This window comes from Antrostomus carolinensis, unplaced genomic scaffold, assembly GCF_000700745.2.
Source record: "Antrostomus carolinensis isolate BGI_N321 unplaced genomic scaffold, ASM70074v2 scaffold6147, whole genome shotgun sequence".
In the NCBI taxonomy this organism is placed as follows: Eukaryota; Metazoa; Chordata; class Aves; order Caprimulgiformes; family Caprimulgidae; genus Antrostomus; species Antrostomus carolinensis.
The window spans coordinates 46255-68076 of record NW_010329382.1 but is presented as its reverse complement, the minus strand read 5'-3'; the positions used below and the strand labels follow the sequence as shown (position 1 = coordinate 68076).

General features: G+C 39.7%; 1 protein-coding gene across 1 annotated transcript in view; it reads left to right on the top strand.

Annotated features, from left to right (window-relative positions):
* The window catches only part of SEMA3D (semaphorin 3D), a gene marked incomplete at its 5' end in the record, with an annotated part of 60917 nt that extends 39311 nt beyond the window's left edge, over positions 1-21606 (top strand). Inside the window, 6 exons of the mRNA XM_010172542.2 lie at positions 3051-3139; positions 4932-4973; positions 6217-6374; positions 8498-8562; positions 10791-10930; positions 20613-21606. Coding sequence (XP_010170844.1) covers positions 3051-3139; positions 4932-4973; positions 6217-6374; positions 8498-8562; positions 10791-10930; positions 20613-21026 — 908 coding nt within the window. The remainder of the gene's footprint in view (positions 1-3050; positions 3140-4931; positions 4974-6216; positions 6375-8497; positions 8563-10790; positions 10931-20612) is intronic.
* Positions 21607-21822: the final 216 nt, after the last annotated feature.

Here is a 21822-nt window from a genome sequence, read left to right as displayed (position 1 = left end):
CTGTCAGTACATCAATAACCAACTGAAAGGAAAAACAAACAAAACAAAACCTTAATAACGTCAAGGAGTAGAATCATAGAATGGTTTGGGTTGGAAGGGACCTTTCACGGTCTTGTAGTCCAACCCCCTTGCAGTGAGCAGGAACAACAAGATCAGGTTGCTCAGAGGCCCATCCAACCTGGCTTTGAATGTTTCCAGGGATGGGGCTTCTACCACCTCTCTGGGCAACCTGAGTTGCCCAGAGTTCTTCCTGTTATGAGTAGTGACATGGTGCTTCAGCATTAAATCTTATGTGACTTTGAACAACTAAGAAAGATTTAAAATTAAGCCTAAGGTAATCATTCCACTTAACTATTGTAGAGGTATAATGTAGCAATATGAATAACTCCAAACAAGAGGATCAAGACTGAACAGAGAGAGGTTAAACTACTCTGTCAGGGAAGAAACCTGCTTTGCATTTTTTTTCTATGGATAATTATATATCTATTTACATTTTTATGATAGCTATATGCTGTAAGGAAAAGTCTAGTTTTACTATATTAAGTAATTTTAGAATCACTGGAAGAATTGCCCAACAGCATGGTATATTAAGAAATATTAATATATCTATTCATAACATTTTTGAAGTAATAGTCTACTGGAATTTCTTGTTCTTAATCCACAATTTGATGTTCTGTTACTATTACTAGTAACAGTTCTTACAAAGCACTTCTCACTGGTGGATCTGAATGCTTTAATAAGAAGGTCATTGCCATTATCCGTGTCTTGAAACAGGTGAAACTAATGTACATGGAAGTGAAAAGGTTTATGCAAGGGCAGTGGATGAGCTACTACCAAGAGCTGCAGGGAAATTAATATTTCTCTTTGAATTCTACCCCAGCGCTGTTGGGTTGCACAGCATTTTATCTGACCTTTAAGCAAATTTGGTGTCGTATAGTGTAGTCTGATAAGTATGGATATTCTGAAGTGATTTGGGGAAATTGAGTGAATTGTCACAGAGCATCAACTCTTGTAAAGTATGGGTTGTCTCAGCCTTCAAGAGCTTCCCAACTGTGTTATCACACACATAAGTCCAGAGATATCATCTTTCTTGGACCATCTATGTCTTTCAGCTCAACCCCTCTCACAACTCGTCTTCTAAAAAAAAGATGGTGTGAGAGTCCTTCTACGATCCCCACAAGTCAAGTGTAGTGGTATCAGAGAGAGAAGCACAGTTTCATAACAAAAACATTAAAGTGCTATTTGCTACCCTGCTGCCAGAGAATGCTAAGAATAATCTTTAAACGTGATGATGAAAAATCCTTGTTGCTTTCTGACTTTTGTCTTTAACATAGTTAATAGAGGAGGAAAGGAAAGAAATTCCAAAGCTATGAGATGCCTAGAATTTGGGAATACTCACTAAAACTTACTTTTCTTCTGATAATAGTGACAAAAAATAATTTTAAACTTAGATGTCTGAAAAGATTAATTCACTAGTTAAAATGTTTAAAATATTCTTTTACTGGCTATAGAGGTTGCTTTCAGGTGTTTGCTATCCTCCAGTATAAAATTTGTCATGGGAATAAAATTATATTGAGAGACCAGCAACTCGAATACTCCCAGGTTAGCTGTTACTACCCAGCACTGATGTTAATTCTTTCAGAGTTTATCAGCTGGTTTAGAGGTGTCAAGGCCAGCATGTACCACGCAGTCACTAGGTGGCACTCCATAATACGCAGATATTTTTTTATCTGCAGTGCCTTCCTTAAAAGTGTGCTTTCTTTTCCACAGGCACATGTTTTTGTTCTATTTTATCCTCTAAACGCATCCTATGGAAAAAAAATAAACTCGCAGATAAAATTCTAAATATTATCTAGAGACTGAATACAGATATACCACATAACCCAAAAGATTTTGAGCAGTGGAAGATCAGACGCTTATTATATGTTTGAATGTATAAAACCAGCTTGTACATATGCAGACTTTGTCAATTATGTCAAACAAACAAACAAACAAAATGATCTAATACATAAGCCAAACTGAAATACTTTTGGCTTATATTGGTAATACAATCTCATTAAATTAAAATGAGAATTTGTAAATGAGAATTAAATGAGAATTTGTAAATGAGAATTCAAATACCATTCTTTCCATTATAATGTATTATTTTTCATCATTTCAGTACTATGTATAGTGCTTAGGACTAAGCTGTGTACATTCCAGCACCCAGCCCACTTCCCCTGAGCAGTTTTGAGGGTTCTTTTTTGAGGCCATTAACTACTGACCGATGTGTAATGGTATAAGATTAAATGTGCTGCTATTTTTTTTTTTTCACCAAGCAGGAATTTAGCTAAAAATTGATTAATAGATTTAACTTTAAAAAATTTTCTGGATAACTCTGAAGAAGTAATTTCTGTAATGATTAAGTAAAGATTTTGATGTTGAATGGAGATTTTGTTAAAAAAATTACCCTAAAATGAAAAGATAAATTTAAAAAGTGCATTGCTTAACTCTCTACATTAAAATGAAACCTAATTCTGGTTAAGGTGCTATAATGGATGAAAGTTAGTTCTATAAAAAAAGAGGAAATAATTTTCTGCCAATTTAGCCCCCTAAGCTGGGTCTCTCTGACGTCAGATGGGCCTCAATTCTGGCTCAAGGAAATGTGCAGAATCTAGCACATCTAGCTGGCAGCATGGATGTGCTCATATGTGTATGTGCATGTGTTTGTGTAGCAGGAGAGTTAGACCATCCCTGCCAGCAGCAGCCTACAATAACATTGGCTTAACCATACAGTAAAACCATAAATGTATTGTGTAGAGCTATGTACATAGCAATAGATGCAGACAGAGATAGATGTTGTTTGAAGGCTTTAACTTCAGGGCCAAGGTTTTTTTTAGTTGTTTATTTGTTTGTTTGTTGTTGTAACCTGAGTTTACAGCATAACTTTTAAAAAAAAAAAAAAAGGAAAAAAAGAAATCAGAGATCAAGTTTTTATAAAGTAAAAAATGGAGTGGCACTTACATACTGAAACATAACTGTGGGTTTTACATAATGAACATTTGTTTCAGACATAGGCACCGTCCTCAAAGTTGTGAGTATCACAAAGGAGAAGTGGACTAAAGAAGAGGTTGTCCTGGAAGAGCTGCAGATATTCAAGGTAAGCATTAACAGCTACAATATCAATTAAATATTATTCAGGGGACTTTAGGCCCAAACTGGCTTTATCTGTCTGGTTGTTTGTTTACTGGAACTAGTTCAAGTTTCCAGAGAGACGCTATGTAAATTTTTAAATGCCTTGGTATTCTTTGGGTAAGTCAATTGAAAAAAGTCCAAAACCAAACAGACCATGATTTTTCAAAATCATAGAAAGTCTCATTTATCCTGTCTTGTTCTAGTTTGAATTCTTATTGTGAGGCTCAATTTTTTTATTAGTAGTACTTTATTTTTAATGCCATTTTTTCTATTGTCTTTGGGACTATTCTTAGTACAACTATATTTTTAAACAAACAAACAAAATTCCACAAATGCAGAGAAATTCTTTAAAGTAACAACTTTGGGAACTGAGAACATAAAGAAAAGGAAACAAAGGTAGCTTTTATTATCAATGCGTTTTAATTTATTGATAAAGGCTGACTCAACGTTTTTGACCATTTTGATTTGGTTATTCTGAGTGAGTGATATAGAAGAAAAGTAACTGCAGCCCTTCTAACACCAAAGATTTCTTCATGAATAGAGCTTGTAAAAAGCTCAAATCTCCTTTCTGTTGTGCAGGCAAATTTCTATTGATCTCATTGCTGGTGAGGGAGTTGATGTCGACATACTGTTAGAGTAGGGAAATGGAGACCTCTGTCTTCCCTACTGATTTTCTTTTCCATTAGTAGCTCCTTCTTCATTCTTTGCATTTTCATTTTGCTTTTTCTCACTCTGTATAGCTCTTCTTCAGTTTTCACCTTGCTTTTTCATCAAATTTTATCTGTGTCCATGGCATTTTAGTTACTTTCTCACACATCGTTTCTCCTATATGGTGTAAGAAATCTTAGCCAGAATTTCTGTCCATACTAAATAAATGAATTTGGGACTTGGAGACAGTGTTTTCCAGGTGTAAGGACAAGATCTTTAATAACTATTTCAAAGAATATATTTCTCCATATCCTTTTCATATGTCATGTGTATGCTAAAAGATCTCTCTGTAGTCTTCCCACTGTCTTGGACACCAATTATAAATATCACTTTGAAAATTTCAAGATTACTTAGTGGCCTACCAAGTAATCAGCAGTTTTAGTATGTGCACCAATTTGCTGCATTCTTAAAACCTAACGTCAAGGGCAAATGTACTATATCATATTTAAAACAAAAAAAATGTTATTTTTTTTCCTGCTCAGCAGACATTCCTTCACGTTTTTATTGGTATCATTTATAACTGTTACGTCTATGTTTTGAATCCAGAAAATTGAAGGGGGTGAAGGGCTGAAAAAACATCCCTTATTTCCTCAAACTGCATTAACATTAAACAATAGGCTTAGATTAATCATCTTCTATTAGGCGATATATAATACTCTGAGCTTTGTCCTGTTCTTACATCAGTCACAGGAAAAACACTGTCTCTCATAGCACTGAAATTAATCCTGGTGCGGAAGATCTGCCTATGTATCCCTTAAATGCCATCTAAGCCTTTCAAATAGTGCTTAATAGGAACTTAAGTTGATGTGAAAGCTCATTGCCATTTTCCAAGATGGGATAGACTGCAAACTCTAAAAATTAAAGTCAGTTCCATCATAAGCAGCAGGGAAAATTTATGGGAGGGTTTTTTTTTTTTTGTTTCAATATTTGTTTAAACCAAGCAAATGGATCTGTAATTTTACTTAATTTTTGTATGTTAAGTTCTGTTCTCTTTTTAATTCAGAACGGGGAATGTGTAAACTAATGCACCTTACTAATTCGTTTTTCAGCACCCTTCATTTATCTCGACCATGGAAATCTCTCAGAAGCAGGTAATCACAAGCCTGTTTAATTACTGCAGGATATATGGTACATTGAACACTTAGCTTGTTATTTTCCAGTGACACCTGTTACTGGCCAGGCTTTCCATGGATGACTCTTAAAATGTATCTGGAGAGAGATATGTTTGAACTTGTTTGCCTGCCTAATTCATGTTTGCTTACAAACAGTAATTTATGTACCCAAGCCAGTAATTATTCATGGAAACAAATATTTAGTCATATGGTAGTGGGATTTGTGAATGAAGTTAAAGCACATTCATTTTCCGGACACAAGAAATACTTGTCCCTTTACAATCTAGTAATAAATTATTATTACTATTATTGTTGTTATTTTTAGTAGTAGTCAAGAGAGATCAGGGCCTCATTGTGCTAAAATTTGTGCTCACACAGACTAAAAACCAGTCCTCTAAAATGTAAGTCTAAATCTGGGTGGTCCAATCCTGGCAGTCACAAGGGCCAGTCCCAATTGGGAATCTCCCGATGGGAAACAGTTTTATGGCAGCTCCAGGCTCTGTGATGGCTACATGCATGTTCTGGAGGCAGCGTGACACCAGAGCCATCCCTCCCTGCCCCACAGAAGTGGCCAGAGCAGCTCCGGCACAACACGTCTCTCTCACACGGGAGGAGGTATTTTGCCGTTCAGGCACGCACAGCACAGCTGGGTCCCATCTCCCCTGAAAAAAGGTGGCAAGCCAGCTGGAAGTATTGCATGAGCCAGCTCCGGCTCAGCAGCAAGCACTTGGACCACCCTTGTCTCAACAGGCAATCTACTCACACAATGGGGAGAGGGGAGCGATATTATCCCCAACCTACCTAAGGATCAGAAGCAGAAGGTGAAGTTTTATTCACACACGGTCATCCCTAGTTCCCAGATTCTTGATGTCACGGCTATGCAGCCACTTGTTTACAAGTGTGTTATTAAACCATTCTTTCCATGGTTTGCTTCTGATATTTTATTACACCACAAATCTAAAGGTGTAAGGGTGTTGAGTGCTGGTGTCTTTCCAGGACTGCAGTTTCCTTTCCTCTCTGACGTGTTGTCAGGGATTGATGGGGACTGGCCAGTTCACAATGAGCCCTGAGAAACTTTTTATGGTAAAGGAGGAATTCTCCCTTGTTTTGTAAAATCTGGGACAAGGTTGAAAGTCTGCAAGTGTGGCACTGAAAAAGGGAACTTTTTTAAATAGCCTACTTGGAGAACGCTCCTAATTAATTTGCTTTGCCTGATTTGCAGCAACAATTGTACATTGGTTCCAGGGATGGATTGGTTCAGCTCTCTCTGCACAGATGTCACACGTATGGGAAGGCTTGTGCAGACTGCTGCCTTGCCAGAGACCCATACTGTGCCTGGGATGGAAACTCGTGTTCAAGATATGCCCCCACTTCTAAAAGGTAAGAAAAAAAAATACAACGTGCTGTAAAAGATCTTGCTGCTTGCAAGAATTTGAGATGTTTCCAATCAGAATGTGTTGCCTTTATACTTAGCATGTCATTTGCCTTAAAATTTGATCATACTCTGGCCATGTTTCATATTTCTGCTCGAAGAGCTGTGAAGACAATATAGCTTTGTTTAAGTGTGTGTGACAGTAACTCGGCTACTGCAGCTAACATCATAAATCCATCATTTCCCTTTTTTATGCTGAATGCTTTAAGGCACGAGATGCTCAGATGGAGGTCTAGGTCGTGGCTGACTCTGCCCAAGGTGCAAGAGCCTGTCTTAAGCTTCTGCCTTTTGCATACGGCACCACTGTATTTATAAAGTGGAGTTTAACATAGTATCCCAGAGTGGTCAATAATAAAATACATTTAATTCCCTGATCTTAACAAGCAAGCTTCTTCTGTCTTTTTTAACTAACCCAGATAACTTGACTCAAAGCATGTCATCTCACCAATTCTATTTGTGGTCTAGCCATGAGAGGGAGACAGAGATTTAAGTACTGTGATTTGACCACAGCAGGAGCAGTTTTTCCACAGTGAAAGAAGGTCCATCTGAACTTTCTGTACTCACCTGCTAGGACAGCAGCATGAGTCTGAATGGATGGAGAGCACACTGCAGGCTCTAGCAGTGCAGCACCTAAGTTGCTGGATGTGTCTCTTGGAGTTTTTGACTGATTTAGCCAGAGCTCTGAGCTCGCTGGTTGAGCTGGGGTCCTTCACAACCTCTTGATTCCCCTTTGGACAAAACCTTCCTGACAGTAATTCTTGCAGTGAGGGTCGAAGGTTGCACTCTGAGCTCAGACTCTGACTGAGCGGTTGCAGGGCTGGAACCTGAGCAATTAGACAAACCATTTAAGTTAATGACTCATAAGTTATCATGTCATGGTGTCAAGGAACTTTATGTGTTTTTCCTTAAAGCCAAAGCAAACTAAATTCAGAGAAGCATAAACGAAAGGAGAAAAGCAAGTGTTCAGGCTCACTGCAAAGTTAGTGACACATGAGGCTTGCTGAAGCCTGAGGTGGGCTGGGACACAGAGATTGATGATCCATGCTTTTTAACAGATGTGCAGTTTGGTGGGAAGGCCAAAAGTCTGTGGCTCCAAAACAAGGGCTGAGTGACTGACCTTGGGAATCCTCCAGTAGATCAGTTACTTGAATATTTTTCTTCTGTGTAGAAGCTTGTGCTTCAGCATGTCTACAGGTTATATCACAGTAGACACCTCAGCCTTGGGAACCTGCTCTCCTGCGAGACATTGCTCTGCACATAGGAGGTCCCACTCCTGTTATCTTCAGTGTGGCTGTCAAGGAGGAACTGGTTCTACAATGCTTCTACTAAAGAATTAAAATACATCCTTTTTTTGTTGTTTTTGTTTTGATTTGTTTAGCTCCTGGGAGATAAATGCTATTACACTGAAATTACACTAAATCACAGTGAGTTTAAGTAACACAACCAGAGATTAGCAGGCAAGTTAGTCGCGGAAGGGAGCAGATCATCTCAGACCATTGTCTCAAGTGTTTTTCCTGTCCATGAAGATGAAAGATTGTCAGATTTGTAAATTGTTTGTTACCAAACTAAAACATATGCTTTTCTCTCTTCATTTTAATGATTGGTATACAAGTCAGTATTACCTTGGGCTGATCCTGAGCTGTTTTGAATATCACCTGTTGAGCCTCAGAACTTTTCCGTGATATACAACATTAAGGATGTTTTTAGGTATTTCCAAGACCATCCACTCCACCAGGAGACCTGTGCCCCATGCTCCTAAAGCTGGTTTAGACGCTCTTTCTATCACTATATAGCATGCTCTTTATTCTAGGCAGATTTTTTTCTCTTGCTTTTTCTCTTTCCCCTCCCAGTGGTTTTCCCAAATCACAGGCCCTTCTCTTGATGTCAGTTGTACAAATCTTTCTAGGCCACATGCTGCTTTGAGGGTGAGGCTGGTTTTAGTTAAGACCATAATTGTCAGCAGTAGGGTGGGAGCAATGCGAGTCCGCATCTGCTGAGCTCCTCTGTATTTTGTTGTTGAATTCCAGCAATTATGCCTGAAGTGTTACAAGTTTGCATGCTCTTCCCATAGGCGAGCCAGAAGGCAAGATGTCAAATACGGAGACCCCGTTGCACAATGCTGGGATGTGGAAGACAGTGAGTATTTTTCACCTTTCTTGCTCTCTAGTCATTTTGACAACAGAGTTTGCTATAAGAGCCTTCACCAGTCTGCAAAAAACTGATGAGTCTGACAGAATAACACTGTTAAAGCAATTGCCTCTCTCATACTTCATATAAGTTACCCCTCCCACAGTTAAATTTGAGGAGCCAGGACTGATAACGGTTAGTGAGCATGGGACAACACCCTCACATCCCTTACGGGCAATCCTCCCCAGCACTCACCTGGGGAGGAAGATGTGCCTGTGAAGCAAAAACATCATACACATCCCTACAAGTAGCTACTAGAACCTCTGTTCATCCAGAAACAGGGGAGATAATCCCGCAAGGAAACCCACAAGGGTGAATGAGGAACATGCCGTCTTCTCCCTTCCTGCTGCATATACTTGCCACAAGTCCCAAAGACCAGCTCCATCTGCCAAACCAGACCTTCCCCTCCCCACAGCTACTTATATACTCCTGTTATTGACAAAAGCCTACCCCCCATCTCCCTGCCAGCTCCCCCCTCCCTTTCCCACACCCTCTTTTCAGATGCCAAAGGGTCTGGCTTGCTCCTTTGGCAACTGCAGCACTTCTCTTACAGTGAGCACTGTCAGTATGAAATCCTGCGGTTGCACGGCAATCTCTGCGGCAGCGTAAAATAAATGAAAAGCATTCAAAACCAAACTTGGGTTTGTCTGGGGCTCTTCTAGCTGCTTATTAAAGTGAACAACCCAGTCAAAACAGTATTGATTGTAACGCTGTGCTGAACATTTGATTTGGGACAAGCCACTGCTTTCCATTGATCTCTGGTTATTTTCGTGCCGCTGTGGTGCTGGATGCCTGCCGCAGATCTCGGCGTGAGTCACTGCAGAAATCAGAGCTGCTTGCCACAGGATCAAAGACTTAAGTCTGTTGCACAGTATAGAAGACTCTGACTCTACATGTGTGCTTGCAGACATAGTTAAAAAGTCAGGGTAAAATCTCATTTCCATTAAAGTCAAAGACAGAACTCCTGTTCGTTCCCAAAGGCCAGAGTTTCCCTGCTTGCTGCTTACCAGGGCTCTCCAAATAGTGGTATCTGAGACTGTGCAAAGCTCAAGGTTATAGAAACTAAACTCTAGCAGAAAGGCTGACAATGTCTCATTTTCCTGGAAGGATATAGAGGTGCTGGAAGAGTTGGCTTTACTAAACAAATGTAACATGACTTAGCGCAGAAATTGGTATTAATCCTTTGCCCTGATTTAGCACCACCAATAGAAATTTTATCCAGCTGGGGATGACCCTCTCTGCCATAAAACCATGAAGCTGACTTGTGCCATTCCAGGCTTTTGGCTTATTTTTACTGTTTGTGATAATTAATAACATTATGGCCCCAAAACCTATTTAAATTCAGTGCTCCACTGTGTGAGATTCCCTCCCAGAGACTTTGGCTGCATGAAGTTGTTTGGCGCTGCTGAAATCTCAGTGGCACAGTGAAATAAAAGAAACGCATTTAATGCAGAGAGCTTGAATTTCTACAGATTTCATATACGTACTTACACTGAAAAAAACAATCCAAAACTGTATTAATTTTGTTGTTGAGCTAACTTTTGATTTAGGAGACATCACTGCTTTCACCTTCCTTTCTGCTATTGGCAGGGTGTAAAAAACAGCTTCAATCCAATGGTAAGGCAGATAAGACAGACTGGAAAAGGAAATGGAGATGCAAATATTAGAAATTACTTACTGCCAAAAAAGGAGCCCAGATCTGCTCATGGCTCCTTCAGTGTTTGTTCTGAAACATGCTACAGAACATTTCAAATTATATAGAAGGAAGGTAAACTTCAGTTTACTTCAGCCCTGTGACTCCTTTAAAGTGTTTAGGATGAGCAAACCAGACTGTACAATCTACCTTTAGCAGCTTTAGTTCAGGTTTAGTGGTTGCACTGCTTAAAGGAAAAATACAAGTCAGATTTTAAACTCCCCAAAGGTGAAAACCTCAACTTTAAAATAGAGCAAGCTCATGATACAGATTTTATTGACCTCCTTAAAAACCAGTTGCACTGAAAGAAGGTTAGCAGCCACGTCTAAATCCTCATAGTTATAGTTTAAGCTAAAAGTTAAGTTTCCTTTTGCTTTTTTTATAATTCACTCACTCTTATAGCATCTGTTCTGAATCAGGCTATTTTCCCATTGCTTTAAAAACCAGGTCAGGGTTAATCTCCTGTACCATGTTTGCTTTCCAGGCATTAGTCATGAAACTGCTGATGAAAAGGTGATTTTTGGCATTGAATTTAATTCAACTTTTCTGGAATGTATTCCTAAGTCCCAGCAAGCCTCTATTAGGTGGTATATTCAGCGCTCTGGAGAAGAACATCGAGAAGAGGTAAGTTATAGTCATCAAGGCAAGTTTCCCCTACAGAGAATTCAGCTGAGCATTGAAAGGCAGGAGTTATTGGGATTAGTCAATGTTTTACTTTTCCTTACCTCACCTTAGGTATCACATAGCATTCTGGTATCACCATTTGGGGCATGCAATAGGGAAGAGAGAAGCCATTTGCACTGTGTCATAAACAGATTTAGATATTTATTTTGACTTGCATCCTCATTCTATTAAAAAAAAGGAAAAAAAAAAAAAGAAGAAGAGATAAATCAGACTTAAAATAGTGGTAAAAAATCAAAGTACTGAAAAAAAACCCCACAGTAATTAACACAACAACTACTTCTGTAGATAAAAGTATGTTCAAAACCCTTTGTTTTAATAAAGTCTCTGCTCCATTTAGTGCCTGATTGTATTCTCTTATCATGTTAAAGCAGTGTAGCTAGGAATTGCACGTATGGCTTGCTGCTTCTCTCCATCTCTCCCCAGAGAAGAAATGGTGTGTGCAGTAAAAGGCTTTTTATTTGCTTTTTTTCTTGTTAGTGGAGTCTGAGGATTTGTCTTAAATAGCACTCTGTGCTGATGCAGAGATGTCAGGTTAAAGAAATACACCTCGTGTCTGGAGTTGAAAGTGGTGAGACTTGTGTTGGACCTTAATTACTGCAGGAGACAGGTTTGTTGTCCTTGCTGGTGGAGAAACCCTGGAGAAGCCTCCAGGTACCCACATACCCCCTGCAAAATTTCTAGCTGATTCCTCTCTGAGCTAGTGACAAAGGGGCCCTAGAATGCGCCTAAAAGGTCAACGTGCTGGGACAAATTTGGACTGGCTTTGAGGGAGTTTCAAACCTCGGGATTTTTCATAGCCTTTCTCTTACATGAGTGATTTTGTACCTGAGGCCAAGTCCTGCTGTGGTGGCAGCCATGGCAACAGGGAAGGAGAAGGGAAAAGAACTGCCCTTTCAAATGAGCTGGTCTCAGGTGTTAGATATGTTTTTTGTTCTTCCAAGACAAAAATTAGTTTAAATGGCAGGAACTATATCAAACACCCAACTGGTCTTCCGCTTTCAATCATAATTCATCCTGTGAGACTTTCTGAGTGAGGAAAATGTGCTAGTTCTTTCTAAAGGCTGGGGAGATGCAGGCCAGGTCAGGTGCCCATGAGAGCATCTTGGTGAGATGTGACTCATGGCAGTAGTCCCGAAGTTGCAACACCAGTTATGTCTTGGCCCAGAAAGGCAGAGTAAGGGGATACAAGGAACTTCTGATTTTCTACCAGATAAGAAAAAAACCTACAAGGCTGTATATTGACTACGACACTGCAGTACTTTTCTTACTCAGGCTTTGGTTTGTCAAAGATTCTTTCCTCTACTGAGAATAAAAACTTCATTAATTTATAAACATAGTGCTTCCCACAATGTGCAATAAACACCAAAAGAAATAGATTACTGATTTGAAATACAATCTCTAACCTCCAGTACAGTTTATACTTGAAAAAAATATGTGAACTTCTCATCAGCTGGCCAAGCATGCTCTCAGCCACAAGCAGGTGAAGTGAAAACACAGCTAGGAGTGTATCAGCCTTTAAAGACCTATGGGCATTCATTGTTTGTACTTTAATTGATTTACCTTCAACTGTCCTGGACAGATGACTCTGAGCTCTACTTCCCTAAGGCAGCAATTTGTAAATGCACTTACATATTTAATTGGGGAAACAAGGTAAGCAGATAGTAAACAGGTTTTTGGTTTGGGTTTTGTGGGGGGTCTGTTTGTTTTTTCTGTGGGAACAAACTGCAGGTCAAACCATCTTTTGAACAAAGTTAAGGCAGGCTATCCTATATAGCATAGCCTAAGTTCAGGCTATATTATTTTTTGCCATGTTTTACATTTCTAAAAGGTTCATTGTGGCAGTGACCTGGCCCCTGCTACTTGTTCTGACCCAAATGACAGTTATCCAGCCACCGTGATGTCCAACAGTGCAGGACTGCCCAACGTGCCAAGGATGTGCATGCTGAGAGAGAGTAAGGGAATGTGTGCATATGTGTGATGGCATTTGAAGCTCCAGCAAGCACACAGCATACATCTTTGCACATTAGCAGCCTTCCGCAGCTCTGTTTACTGGGCTTGCTCTGTGTAAACAGTCTGACATCTGTTTGTATGAGAAAAGCAAAGCTTTGCTAAAAGGCTAGATTAACCTTTGAGGCAAATTTAGAAGAAAATTTGAAGGCGAAATCTGCAGACAGATTTTCTACATTATGAATGCTAACAGTAGGCAAATAGCTTTTTACCACATATTGTCCCTAAAGCCACAGCAGTTTCTGTGATCTAGCTTTGATAAAACAGAAGTTGGAGCACATGTTCCACAACTCCTTGGCATAGTTTTGTTAGATTATTTTTATATATTTTTTTTGCAAGCTTTGATGATTAACAGCCTATAGCAATGCATATGCACACATTGATGATTACAGGATCAGATCACTTAAAGGCAGAGTATAGCTTAGTTTTGTTTGATTCCTGCCAGAAATTTCTTATAGTAGCAAAACTTCTAGTATTTTGACCCAGATTAGTTCCAGTGTCCTAAGAACTTGAACTCCTGAGCAAACTCAGCTTGCACATCTCAAATCATCATATTGGGAGATATCTTTTTTAGAAGAAAAGAAAATGAAGATTTTAGGTTATTTTTTTAAAGATAAAGATATTAATCTAGAAATGTCACACTTTCAAATGCATGTACCTAGAGTTAAACTCCTGATTTCGTATATGGCTGCCTAAATAAATGACCAGGTCTGTAGAGATGCTGAACAATCACTCTTCCTATTAGATATAATAAGAGTATTTTCAGGTTAAAATGTTAATCCCTTGTTAATTTGGGGATCCAGAAATTGAGATATTCAGGTTTCTAATTTGACTTATCAGTGAAAATTAATTCATTGGTATTAGAGCTTAATTGGAGGCCTTCCTAGAAAATCCAAAGATCGACAGAGTAATTGACTCTTTTCAAAGTACTTAAATTTGACAAAAATACCATATGTGACAGAAACAGTGTGGTCATACTTAATGTGCAGCTAGGTTTTTGCTCAGCCAATGCCTTACCATAACTTTTCCCTTTACAATTATATTTTCTGCTCTCTCTCTCCCTTCCTGCAGCAGATTTCTCAAATAACACCGTACATTATTTTAGTGCATGTCTTAGCAGTGTAACTTATTGTGATGACGATACCATGCTTTGCAAATGACTCCATGCACCTGGAACTTACGTTATGGACTTTTAGTTCCAGGGCTGTAACTGTAATGTCTCAGCAAGTCTTTAAACCTGGCTTTACAAATAGATGGCTTTGCACTGTCCTGGACATTCACTACAGCTTCCTGAGGGAAGGAAAAGGGCAAAATCCAGACTTAGATGGGAAGTGTTCAGCACAGCAGGATGTCCCTGACATTTCACCCTCAGGGTCATGGTTCATAATGTGACTTCCAGGCAGAGCGACCTGTGGGGAGGGACAGGATCTCCTGTGGTACAGGAGCTGTCACCAGGTCATTTTGCTGCCAGTGGGAGTATATTTCCCTGTAGTTTGGGGCTGTTTTAAGGTCAGGAGTCAAATATCTAGTGCTTTTGTGTTTAGTGTTGCTCACGCAATTGATCATGTTTGTTCCTCTGCATGCAGGGTTAGTCACTGAGATGATGGAGAGTATTTCGGTGGCTGGAGTTCATAAGAAAAAAGTGGGGATGTCATCTGTTCATAATGTCTTAAACTGCTGAAGTTTTCTGAAGCTTAAAACAGACATTTATTTATTTCTCAAAATAATTCCTATGTGTTTCATTGTATATATAATAGGTGTCAGAACTGCAAAAAGCTAATGCATGGCTCCCTATAAAACCATTAGTTTTGGTGCCCCATGGCTCTAAAAAGTATTAGCCCCCCTGCTTTAGGATGCCCTTCACCCCAAGTCTCCTGCAGCTCCAGGTCTGCCAAGGTGCCACATCCCCTTGCAGGGGACAGAAAAAAACATATGTTCTGAAGTGACAGAATAGGTGCAGATCACTTTTTAACTCTCATCTTCCAACTCTATTCATACCTGGGAGTGAAAATAAATCCACCAAAAGGCAGGAGGACATTCCAGTTTCTTCTTCGGCAGTTCTCACCTTTTCCATGTTCCTGCTCCACAATCTGGGCTGAGTTTTTCTGATGGACTCGGTTTAATAAGGATTGCATATTTTGGTAGGTAGAAGAATGTGATCCACTCTTGGACAGGATATCTTGTTAGGCACAAGAGCATGGCCTAGCTCCCCCATCAGAACAAAGAGATGTTGTTTCCATTCCACGTTTTAGCCTGACTGAGAAGACATTTTATCCAAGACATAAGAATTTAAATCACTTTGTGGCTGGAGATTTTTGTGGTGATTTTCTTTGTTACAAACATCTGGTCAGCAGCATCTTGTGAAAAAAGGTCACAGATTCAGTGCCAGCCCTAAAATCTAAAAGTTGAGTAGGAGTTGAGTAAGAAAGAGGACATACACCAAGGTCTGAGTTTCCAGTAGTACCTTCCGTTAGGAGTGTAGTTCGGTATTTGAATCCTTAGGTCAATGAGAATCACAGAATCACAGAATATTGGGGATTGGAAGGGACCTCGAAAGATCACCTAGTCCAATCCCCCTGCCGGAGCAGGAACCTAAACGAAATTACACAGGAAGGAGTCCAGGCGGGTCTTGAATGTCTCCAGAGAAGGAGCCTCCACACCCTCCCTGGGCAGCCTGTCCCAGGGCTCTGTCACCCTCACCGCAAAGAAGTTTCTTCTCAAGTTTAAGCGGAACATCCTGTGTTCCAGCTCACACCCATTGCCCCTTGTCCTATCATTGGGCATCACTGAGAAGAGCCTGGCTCCATCCTCATGACATTTGCCCTTAACATATTTGTAAACATTAATGAGGTCTCCCCTCAGCCTCCTCTTTTCCAAGCTAAAGAGACCCAGCTCCCTCAGCCTTTCCTCAGCAGGGAGATGCTCCACTCCCTTAATCATCTTGGTGGCTCTGTGCTGGACTCTCTCAAGCAGTTCCCTGTCCTTCTTGAACTGTGGGGCCCAGAACTGGACACAATATTCCAGATGCGGCCTCACCAGGGCAGAGTAGAGGGGGAAAAGAAATAGAAATAGATCAAGAAGGGGAAAAATAAGAAGATATTCATTCTACAGCCTAGGTACAACTTGTATCTCTCATGTTTTTACTCTTTTCAGTCTTTTATTTTATTATATGACACATTGTCTTCTTTTTTTCCCCTAAAACTTTGGGCAGTTTCCTCAGGAAAAAGAAAAAGTAGCTGTGAACTGAGATACAGCAAGTGACATTTTTGTCTAGATTTGGATAACTGGGGGATAGGAGTTTAAAGATTAGTCTCAGAATTAGAAGTTAGCTTCACCTTGAAAGTAATAGGAATCATGCATCTCTGTAATGACATTGTACCAGCAACACGTTCTTCATTTTTCCTGTGGCTTCTTGGTAAATAAAAAAATGTTAAAAAAAAAAAAAAAAGAGAGAGAGAGAGAGAAATTACAACTGTGTTGGAGTTAAATGATTATTTTTTCAGTATGAGAGAGACAGAGTAATGTGTTACAACAATGCCAAAAAAATGCAGACAGGGATCTTTATTTCCAGTCAAATGAGGATGAAGAAGAAAACAATACAAAACCAAAGATGAATGTGAAATCTCAGCAAATGTTCCTCATTTTCCTTTTTCCTCCTCTCAATTTGTTCAGGGGCTACAGCTAACCCATGATTAGTCCAGCTTTACCTCTAACGTTTTTTCACATGTTGATTAATGAGGGAAGGCAGGCTTTGAAGCCACTTTCTTCTCCTAGACAGGTGCAGTGTTTTAACTGTGAAAGACTTGACATGTGAATTATTTGTAAAGAGGGAGCTATCTAAACACATCATTAACAAAGGACAAAAGGCATTGACCTAACCTGGTACCACAGCACTTTCAAATCCTTGGTTGTTTTCCAACTTACTGATTGTTTAAAGATTTGCCATCATTATTGGCAATGCCTATTTTTCCTCCATTGTTAAGTTCAGGTTGTGAAAAACAAGTGTTTGATTTGCATGGACATCTTTTTCCCTTTGTCAAATATTGCCAGTATCAATAGCATGTGCTGTAATTCAGGTAATGTGATTTTAGGCAAACTTTTGTGCTTATCATGAAGGATGAAAAGTACAATTTGTTTATACAATATTGTCAAAAATCTGCCCCCACTCCACTAAGACAAGAAAGTTAATGGTAATCAATTGCTTAGTTTTTGTGGTTTATAATTTGTTCCCTATTGAAAAAAACTATGTCTCTCATGTTTAAGTTTTATTATGTGCTCAAATCTAAGCACATGTCAGCAAGCTTTTATGAATTAAAGCCTTTGTGCTTCTGAATTGTTAAATCCTATTTACAAATATTTTAGGAGAGTTATTGATTATGAAATGGGGGAGGGGGAGCAATGAATCCACAGCTGACCAAAACAAAATTGTATCTTTTATCTCACTAGCCTTTCCACTCTCCTCAAAATTTAATAAAATACATTTTACATCTATAGGTCAGGAACCAAGGAGCACATTAAGCATTCAAGTGAAAGGTTAAAGATCTACTACCAAGTAATGAAATGCCAGGTGTTTATGAAACTCCAGAGCCTTGTGGGGGGAAAAGTAGGGAAGAAAGACAGGAAGAGTTCTGAACCTATGGGTAAAACAACATAAACAGGATACCAAAAAGAGAAGTGAGGGGGTAAAACAGTAATGAAGTGTTGCTCAATATGTGTGAAATCAGAGCCATAATTTCATCCTGCCAGAGGATAAGAAAGGAATGAACAATGAAGGCATAGAGAAGGAGGAGGTGACAGTCACTGTAAATCAATACCCAAGGTTAACACAGGACATTCTGTAAGAATGCTTCATTAAAAATAGGAGTCATGATGGGCTGGGATTAAGGGACACAACCAATTTAGACTCTGTTAGCTTTCTCTGTGGTATCCCAAGGCAGATGGGGGGGCAACTCCATCAGTTAACACATTTACAGCTAGAAAGTGATGTCTGCTACACAAATGGTAAATAGTTATGAGTAGCAGGGTGCTGGACTTGGGGGGTCCAGTGATCTTTTTAAGTCTAGATCTGCCATTATTCTGCCTTCTTTTCACTGAAAGTAGGCGAAGCACTAGTAAAGGCTCTTTGGACTGGCACCCAGCCAACTGAAACAGCCAGCTGGAGATCTTCCAAGTGTAGGAGGTACACAGCTGTCAAGAAGCTCTAGACTACAATACTGGCAGAGCCACCGGTAGGCAGATGCTACTGCTGCAATTGCCTCAAGCCCTGAGCTCAAAGAGATCCGTCCTGTTTTCACTCAGACAATATGGGAACTTGGTCTTTGCATAGTGCCTTATGAAACCCAAATGTCTGGAAATTAGCTGCTTCTTCCCATCCTTTTCCCTAAATTTCTCAAACTTGAGTCTTCTTGTTGACATGAAATCTGGGCAGAAAAAAGAAGGGGTTGCTTGTCATGTTGCAACAGCCAAGCCTCTGAGCACTTCCACCTGGCCCCTGCTCCTTCTTCTCTCTGTGGAGTACAGCACCACAAAGAAACACCTGCCCTAGACATATTTCTGCCTACAGCTACTTATTTGTGGATTCATTTACACATTTTATTCTCCTTTTTTTACTGCAAGAAAGGTACCTTTACTTGGAATGAAGTGTCATGAGCTGATAAAATTGAGGACTACTACCCTATGCTGTAGGTTCTGAAGGGGAAAAGTGTTTTTTTTCTAGTCTGTCCCCCTGCTGTCTTCTGTTAATGTGCTTGTGGCTTAACCATGATTTCTTGGGTTTAAACTCAGTGTAGTAAATCAAAAGTAGCTTGTGCTCACGTAGCACCTGTTGTCAGGACAATTGATTTTCCAGGAATTTCCTGAAATTAGTATAATTTCACCCTTCTGGTGCCAAGTAGGCATGCTTATATTCAGTTTACAAACTAGGAAACTAGAGTTCAGGGTTGACCCAACACTGTCAACTAGTTGCAGGCCCCAAAAACTACTTGGGCACAGAACCAGGCAGACAGAACCATGTTGTGACCAGGCTTTTGTAGCAGTTGTAGAGTTCCTTGTCTCAGCTGCAGTCAAAGCAATTATAGTACATAGACCTATATCCATCCATCCACATATCTCTCTTTCCATCTCCCCATGTACCTACTTACCTTCCTACCTACCTAATCTGTACGTTACTGAAGACTGTTACTGCTGATACAATAGCAAGCCGGAGCCTCTCTCTGTGTGTGTATTATATATACATGTGTGTATTGCTTTTTCTAGTAATCTCAAAATGGGCTCTCAAATTATTTAACTATTCCAAAGTCATTATCATAGAAACTTAGAAATGGGCAAAGCATCATCCATCTCTTTGCTTCACGAGACCCTATTATGATAAAGTACTAGTGAGTTAGAATCATAACAGATGGAGAATCATCTGTATGTATATGTTTTTTCCCATGGAGTAAAAGAGGGAATCATGTGCAGATTTTTTACATAAAGAAACAGTTTGTAGCTTACCCACTGTGAATAAATCTAATTTAGTCATCTTTATGCCTCCCTGATCTTCACCCTCTGAAGTTTGCTGGAGGGTCAGATGTGGACTCTGGGAAATTTTCCAGATTTTGTGTTGGTTCTCTCTGCTCCCTCTCCCTCCCTTTTTAAACCCACTACTCAGCCTTGTGCTGAAGTTTTTTCTACATGATAACAATGCCACCAGCAGTGCTGTGTTTAAGTGCTGGAGGCCGAGCAAGCAGTGCTCCCGGTCCTTCGGTGCTGCTGTGTGCTGCAGCCTCTGCGTGGCAGCAGAACATTGCACGGCTGGTAGGCGACTGCTTTGGACTAGACCAAGATCATTTTCAAAGGAAATGCTAGTGTTGAACACTGGGAGTTAGGGCTCTGCTTTCTACTTCCACCTCTGCTGCTAATCTTTATGTGATCTTTGGGAAATCACTTACCTTCTATGTTTCTCAGCTGCAAAAATGCTTAGGTGCCCAGTGTCCCATTCTGGGGGTTTTTTTGAGGGTGAGAGTTGTGCTTTTTTTTAAACTTAGGTTATTTTGGAAATAATTTTCAGATCACCAGACATGTAACTTACCTGATAGTGTTATTACTCTAAGGTGCACCTTATTTTTAACATGTGAGAACGTGCTGTATTTTTTAAATATTTGCATTCATAAATGAAACCACAGTTCCACTTCAACTTTCACTTGAAATCTCATTCTTTTCTTTTTCAGCCGCACCCTCCCTCCCCCCAATTCTTCTTCACATATTTTAACAATAAAAGAACCATACTGGGTTGTATTCGTCTAACCTCACCGGGTGCTTTTAGTCACTTCTCAATGAGTGAAAGCCAGGATCAACTTTCATTTTGTTAAATGCAGTTGAAGATCAGAATCACAGTATTTGACTTTAAAAATCAGAAATAGTATTTATTTTCAGTGCAATAGGGCCTCAGGACTCCAGATACATACAAGCACCCTGGTATACTGGTGCATTACAGATACCTCAAGAAGAGCAGTTAAAAAATGAATGGAATTTGTGGCCCTAAATAGCTACCCTTCCTTGGGTAATGTAGTCTAACTTATTGCATTTTAGTGTGATGAAACTCATGTATATCACTCTTTTATGTCCAACCCCACAGCTAAAGGCTGATGAAAGGATCATCAAAACAGAACATGGGCTGTTGATCCGCAGCTTGCAAAAAAAGGATGCAGGAACCTATTTCTGCAAAGCCCAGGAGCACACCTTTGTCCACACCATTGTGAAGCTGAATTTAAACGTTATTGAGAATGGGCAAATGGAAAGCACTCAGAAAACTGAGGAAGAGGAGGGCCGGGTGAGGGATATGCTGACAGAGTCCCGGCTGAGGTACAAGGACTACATCCAGCTCGTCAGCAGCCCCAGCTTTAGCCTGGATGAGTACTGTGAACAGATGTGGCATCGGGAGAAACGACGGCAGCGGAACAAAGGTGGTGCCAAGTGGAAGCATGTACAAGAGATGAAAAAAAAGCGAAACCGAAGGCACCATGAGCCAGCCAGACCACCATCTACGTAGTTTGTAAATGCTATTTAAAGAAAGGACATTTTTCATGAAAAAAAAAAAAAATACTGTGTTCTGGTTGTGTGCATCTTGCCTATGAATTAGTACTGCTTCTTACTGAAATGAGATAAGTCACCATCACTTTACTCTGTATGCGACTGTACAGTGGGATTCAATACCAAATGAGACGTTCCTTATTGGAGTACCACACACATGCAATAATTTCAAATGCATTCGTTAAAAAGAAAAGATGTATACTTCTAGCTAATTTCTGGGTAGCCTAAGGCTACGTGAGTTGTGTTCTGTACTTCCTGCATAATTTTCACATAGGATTTAGTGTCCGTGTTCCCATGTTAATATTCACTGCCACATTCCACTCCAGAGATGGCTACATTTCAGGGGAGGGCAGATGTATTTCTAGTTCTTTGGCATCTTTCTGAATAAGAAGTACGGTAGAAATGTGTGACAGATCTACAAAAAATACCTACTAATTTACCCATTGGACTTGTATACAGGCAGATGGGTGGGGTTTGCTAGCATGGAGAGGCTGAGCAAAAAATCAAATTAAGTATTGGCTTAGGGACAACATTCATTCTCCCCATACAAAAAAAGAAAAGAAAAGAAAAGAAAAGAAAAGAAAAGAAAAGAAAAGAAAAGAAAAGAAAAGAAAAGAAAAGAAAAGAAAAGAAAAGAAAAGAAAAGAAAAGAAAAGAGAAAAGAAAAGAAAAGAAAGGAAAAGAAAAAGAAAAAAGGAAAAGAAGAAAAGAAAAGAGCAAGCAAAATCATAGTTTAAAAGAGGGGAATTATCAAG